This window comes from Propithecus coquereli, unplaced genomic scaffold (genome assembly GCF_000956105.1).
Source record: "Propithecus coquereli isolate 6110/MARCELLA unplaced genomic scaffold, Pcoq_1.0 Scaffold782, whole genome shotgun sequence".
Lineage (NCBI taxonomy): Eukaryota > Metazoa > Chordata > Mammalia > Primates > Indriidae > Propithecus > Propithecus coquereli.
The window spans coordinates 65,439-71,253 of NW_012153974.1; the positions used below are offsets into that span (position 1 = coordinate 65,439).

At 66.1% G+C, this 5,815-nt stretch overlaps 1 protein-coding gene across 1 annotated transcript in view; it reads left to right on the forward strand.

Annotated features, from left to right (window-relative positions):
• MCF2L (MCF.2 cell line derived transforming sequence-like) overlaps window positions 1-4,094 on the forward strand; it is a 32,349-nt gene extending 28,255 nt beyond the window's left edge. The window contains exons 24-27 of the mRNA XM_012662826.1: window positions 2,361-2,482; window positions 3,608-3,720; window positions 3,792-3,895; window positions 3,997-4,094. Of these exons, the coding sequence (XP_012518280.1) occupies window positions 2,361-2,482; window positions 3,608-3,720; window positions 3,792-3,895; window positions 3,997-4,082 (425 nt within the window). The 3' untranslated portion in view covers window positions 4,083-4,094. The remainder of the gene's footprint in view (window positions 1-2,360; window positions 2,483-3,607; window positions 3,721-3,791; window positions 3,896-3,996) is intronic.
• Window positions 4,095-5,815: the final 1,721 nt, after the last annotated feature.

Sequence of the window (5,815 nt, forward strand, 5' to 3'; positions counted from 1 at the left end):
CCCGCAGCCTCTCCCACCAGCCCCGACAAGAAAGCCAAGCGGCTCCAAGTAAAGAGTGACCCGACGCCCTTTGGTGTACGAGGTAGAGCCGCCCCGTCCCGCCGCCCCTGCCGTCTGGCCAGGGTGCTGTCCACTCAGCCGCCGCGGCGCCGCCGGGGACGATACCTGAGGGGGTCTTCCGGGCCGGGAGCGGGTGGCGCCGCCGCTCAGCAGCCAGTGCCCGGGGACGGGGCCTGCGAGGGTGGCTCACCACTAGGCAGACGCGTCCCGGCCGCTGTTGCTGCCCTCGCGCCGGCTGGGCTGTCACCGTCACCTGGCAGCTGGGGTTGGGTGGGGTGGCCTCACTGCTCAAGGGCGGAGTCGGCTGCCACGCCCAACAGGCTCCATTGCGGCCCCGTCACGGCCCCCTCCCATGTCCGCAGTCTGCGCTGATGCTTGTTGGTGGACACACAGGACGCAGCAGCTGCCCGGCCGTGAGGCGTCCTTTCCTGGGCAGGTGGCAGGTGCACGGCGGGCGGTGGCCTTGTTCCTGCCTCCCTGGCGTCGAGGACAAACACTGTCCCGGGAGACCGCCGTCCGGAGGGTCTCCGGTGTCAGGAGAGGGTTTCGTGTTCTGAATCTTGCTGCATTTTCCAAACTTTGGAGAGGCCCCCAGGGATGTGAGCAGTGCCAGCATGCCCGCCACACCCAGGGCTCCTGGGCGCGGCCTGCGGGCACTTGGGAGAGGAGCTGTTTCTTGTTGGCGGCCTCCTGGGAGCGCAGCCTCGCGTGGCCCAGAGGAAGACTGCGCGGGGTCAAAGCCATCTGCCTGTTGACGTTTCCGTTGGTGGCAGGTGCCCACGAGCCTCAGCCCCGGCCTTCCGAAGGCCTCTTGGCCAGCGAACGTCGAGGACTGTTTTATGGGGTGGCCTCGCGATCGGCCACCGGGCCTGAGAGCCTTGCGCGAAGTCCCCCAGCACCCAGTCGAGGGTGACCGTCCGGGCCTGCGGTCGCTGGGCTTCACGCGCTTCTGCCTCCCTCCCATGGCTGGCGCCTCAGCGTGGTCACCCGAGCGCAGCTGCCCTTCCCCTCCCACTGTGTAAGGCAGGGCCCCCGGCAGGGAGTGGCTTGAGGTCCCTGACAGCCACAGCCCCCGCTCTTGAAGCAGGGGCTGCCCCTGCAGTCTGTCGCCACCGGCTGCGGCCCACGCAGCCATCTTGTCTTCTGTCCTCACTACCCTCGGTGCGGTGCTGCTTGGCCAGAGGCCGGTCGCAGCGCTTCGTGGCAGCCGGGGACGGGGAGGACGCTTCCAGCCAGGCGTCAGCGCCCATCCCCGTGTCCGAGCCGCCCACCCTGGGCAGCTGCACCTGTGCCCAGGCAGGGACGGTGGGGCTGCGGCAGCCGGAAACGCGTGTGCCACCAGCCCTCTCCCCTGGCCTGGGGCCGGCCGGGCCCCTGTGCTGCGCGGACGGCGGCTCCTCCCCGCACGGGCCTCACTGCCAGGCAATGGGCGCCGAGGCCGCAGGCAGGCGGGCACACAGGCGCTTGCGCGTACGGCCTGTCTACAGTCCTCGCACGCCCAGCGCCTGCTCTGGCAGGAAAGTGCCGCTTCCTGGCACCAGGTAGAACTCGGAGCTGGCCAAGCCCCGGCCCGAATCCCACTGGCAGCCGCCTGTGTCCCCACATGCTGCTCTCTGCCGAGCGTCCTTCAGTGTGACCTGTGACCTGGCCCCGCAGGGAGCTGCTGGTGTTTGTGGGGTCCGCCCTGCGCCACCCCCACGTGGGGGTCAGTGCTGCCCCTCGGGGCCCCTGGCAGGAGCAGCTCGCGGAGGGACGTGCGTGGCCTGGAATCCCGGGAGCAGCTTTGCCCCTCACTTGGCGACCAGCTGCAGTGGGGGGGGTGGCCCCAGACCCCCGACTCAGGCTCTCGGTGCCTCGGTTTGCCCAACGCGCGGTGAGGACTTCGGCCCTCCGCTCTTATCGGTCAAGGGCTTCCGATCCTCTCAGTGGACTTCAAGCGTTTTTATTGGAAACTGTTTCCGCGGGTGCCATAGATGCTGAATGTTACAGGTTAACGAAAAGCACCTTTCCCTGGAGGGGGTCACCACGTGGGGCGCTGACCCGGCAAGGCGGGCCTCCCTCCTCTGCCGACAGGGCACGCGCCCGGGGCAGGCCTGGTGCTCGCTTTCCCGCCAGGCGGCCGCAGACGGTGCAGGTGCACCCACCACCCTCCTGTGAGCCGGGCGTTCTGACGCCTGCGGCCGCAGCGCCCTCTACAAACCGGGGGGGACACCCCGCTGTGCCAGGGCCAGGGCGGCGCCTGCGGGCTGTGGCTCTCGCGCAGACCCCACGGCCGGCCCTCACGGCGCCTGTCCCCTCAGGTTGGAGCAAGACTTCCCACTCTCCGGAGGGCCCCGGGGATGACGCGGACTGGTCGAGCGCGGAGGAGCCCGTCAACTCGTCCGACGCAGAGGAAGATGGCGGGGCCCCCCCGAAGAAGCTGGTAACTCAGCCTCGGTCCCGCTGGGGGTGGGGTCTGGAAGGGGCACCTCGGCCGCGTCCTGGGGCCTCAGGTCCTTCTGACACCTGCACTTCAGAGACGCTTGTTCCCTGGATTGAGTCCCAGTCCCCGAGGCTCCCTGCGGCTCCGAGCCCCCGCCCGCCTCTCCGCGCAGCACACGCGGGGGCACCCTCCCTTCCAGACAGCCACACCCCACCGTCCCAGCCGCGGCAAGTCCGCACTGAGCTTCCCTAAAACTGCACCCAGCTGTTCTCGTCTGTAAGAACATCGGACTGTCCTAAGCGTGGGTTTGCGTTCTAGACCACGTCCTGTTTTTATGAGAGGCAGAGAGAAGCTATTTGCATCTTCAACCGTTAGAGCCAGGACTGTACCCAGATGGTGCTGGCCCACTCCGTGCTGGGCCTGGTCCGGCACCAGCGCTGTAGCGGCGGGCGGAAACGTCCAGAATGAGGACCAGCGGGTGCAGGGAGGGCTCAGGCGGCACAGACCAGGGCAGGCGCCGGCTGGAGGCCGGGATGGGCCTGGCCAGGGGCCTGGTCTTGCTCCCCTGGGGGTGGGGCAGGAGCCAGTGCGGGCCGTCCCCCCATACCCCCAGGGCAGCTTCCATGTCTCAGGCTGCGCAGCCCACGACAGAACCTCCCGCACCGGGGTCTGTGCCCGGCCCAGTTCTGGGCACTGCAGATGAAGCGGGAACAGAACCCACGGGAGCCTCCACCCTCGGAGGAGCCTGGGGGCTTAGCGAGACAGGTGGCCTGGTGGGCAGGGACAGCTGCCTGAACACGGGCTGGGAGGAGGGCAAGCATGTAGGCAGAAGGAAGGGAAGACCGCCGGGGGAGGGACTGCGGGCGCGAAGGGCCGGGCGCAGGGCGCGCTGGAGGGGTCGGCTGTGCTGTGCGGCGAGCACCCTCGGAGACTGGAGACCTTTCCAGGGTTAGGCAGAGTCTCGCCGGGGCTCCCGAGGCACGTAGTGTCCCCTCGGTGCTGGGCGGTCTGAAGTCCCCGGACGTCCTGGCCTGTGCCGTGGGGACGGCGGGCGGGCCGCCTGCCTGCGGGTGTTGAGAGGCGCGTGCTGATGTCCCGGCGCCTGCGTGCCTTTGCCCACCCCAGGTCCCGGGCAGACGCACGGTCGTGGTGGGCCCCGTGGAGGGCGGCCCCGGCGCCCTGGCCGTGAGGAGCGGGGACGTGGTGGAGCTGGTCCGGGAGGGCCACGAGGGCCTGTGGTAAGACGCCGCCTGCTCCCACACCTTGGCCGCGCTGCGCGTGGCGGCCGGGCTGACCCCACCCCTTGCAGGTTCGTGCGGGACCCCGGCACGGGCAAGGAGGGCTGGGTGCCGGCCAGCAGCCTGTCCCCCCACCTGGGCAAGTCCGGCTCTGCGCAGCGCCTGAGCAGCTCAGGTGAGCCGGCGCCGCGCCCGCTGCGCCCCAGCCCGTGTGAGGAGAGGGTCCAGTGCGCGAGGAAAGAGCCAAGCGCGGCGTCTCGCCTGGTTTCCCCGCAGAGTCGAGCCCGGGGTCGGCCGTGCTGAGCCACTCGTCCAGCTGCAGTGAGAGCGGCCAGGCCTCCTTCGCCGACCTCCAGGGCTAGGCCGGGCGCAGACGTCGCGGGCGCCACGCAGGAGGCCAGAGTGTGGATCTCAGTTCTCCTTGGCTTGGGCTTGCGTCGCTTGGCGAGGGGACGGTGCTCTAAGATACCCTACAAGGGGGGACCCCAGTAGCCCAGCACGAGAGCCACCTGGCCGCGTGCGGGCGCGGTCGGACCCTCTCCAGGCCAGAGGCCAGGTCCACGGGAAGACCCTCGTCCACGGAAGCTTCCTCGGGAAACCAGGCGTGGACAGGGGCTGCGGGTGAGCAGGCCCCACCCCGTGCGCGCCGCCTTGCTGGCGGGAGGAGCCGCCCTGGCAGCGGCTGGTCGTCTCTGGGCCGAGCGTCCCGCGGAACGTGCAGACCTGGGGCTGCTCCCAAGAGAAGTGAACGAACCGCTGACCGGCGCCCGAGGGCAGAGGGGACTCTTCTGTCTTTCACAAGTTTTAGGATTTTTTTAAAACAGGGATTAATCCCACGACCATTTTTCATGGTACTTTGGTCTCAGATCTTTACCAAGAATCACTGTGTTTACATGAAATGACAATTTGATACTGTATTTGATATAAAACTATTTTTTGTTATTGGGGTTTACATCGAAGCACGTGGTTCATGCCGCTGAATGGTTTGGGGGTCTCTCACGGAGAGGGATGGCACCCTTGAGCTCACCCGGCCACAGGTGAGTGAAATCACGCCCTGGGTAACGTCCGGAGGTGCGTCCACGGCCGCAGCAGGTAGAAACCAAGGAGATCGCTTCACCTGTGTAGATTTCATTTTCAAAAGAAAATTCAAACTATAATTTAAGGTAGTAAATTCTTTTCTATGAAGAGTGGGGGGATCTGATTTTTTTCAAAGAGCTCCACTGAGTTAGAATATTTTTTATTATTTGTAAAGAAAATACAAAGATGCCGTTTCTGCAGGGCATCGTCTGGACCGGCGCTGCCGACCGCGGCTTGGTGACGCGGCCACCGCGGCTCAGCCTCGCCCGGCAGTACCTCATTTCTGGCCCAAACACCACCCGCCCCGCACACAGGCGGCCCCCGCCCCGTTCTGTGCCACGCTCACCCCAGCACAGAAACGCGAGTGGGGAACATTCGTCGCGTTCGGATCACGGCACAAAGCAAAGAAGGCGCCTCTGTCTGACCCCTTGTTACGTTTCAGAGACAAACTGTTCTTTCAAAACGCTTTCCTGTGTCTGGCCAGACAGATGTGTGTGTGTGCGTGTCTGAGCGTGTGTACATGTCTGGATGCAAAGGCGTGTTCATGTGTCCATGCTGCTGCGCCGTGTCCTTCTGCCGTGCAGGCCGACCCGGCCGCGTTCCCACCGGGTTTCCAGAGGCGTCGCTCGCCCCGCCCCGCGGCACGCAAAGCCGGCACTGGCCGGCTGCCAGAGTGGGGAATGGAATGGGAGCCATGCAGAGACTCAGTAGCTTCTCCTCTGGCGAGGAAGTTATTTGGGAGACGACGCGATTGCAATTCATGTAGCGTGTTGTTCTGACACAGTCCCTCGTCCCGACGCAGGGCGGCCCGCTCTTCTGTGTGATCTCTTCCCCGCGACGGCACTTTAACCTCCGCATTTCGTACACTGTCACTGTGTTTTACTGCTGATGTGATGAAGTTTCATAGAGTTCTTTACTGTACGGATGAAGTTCGAATAAACGTGAGCCACTCCTCTGTCCGCCTCTGTCTGGGAAGGGCGCAGAATGTCACCGCGGTGCTGCTCCAGGACCGTGAGCG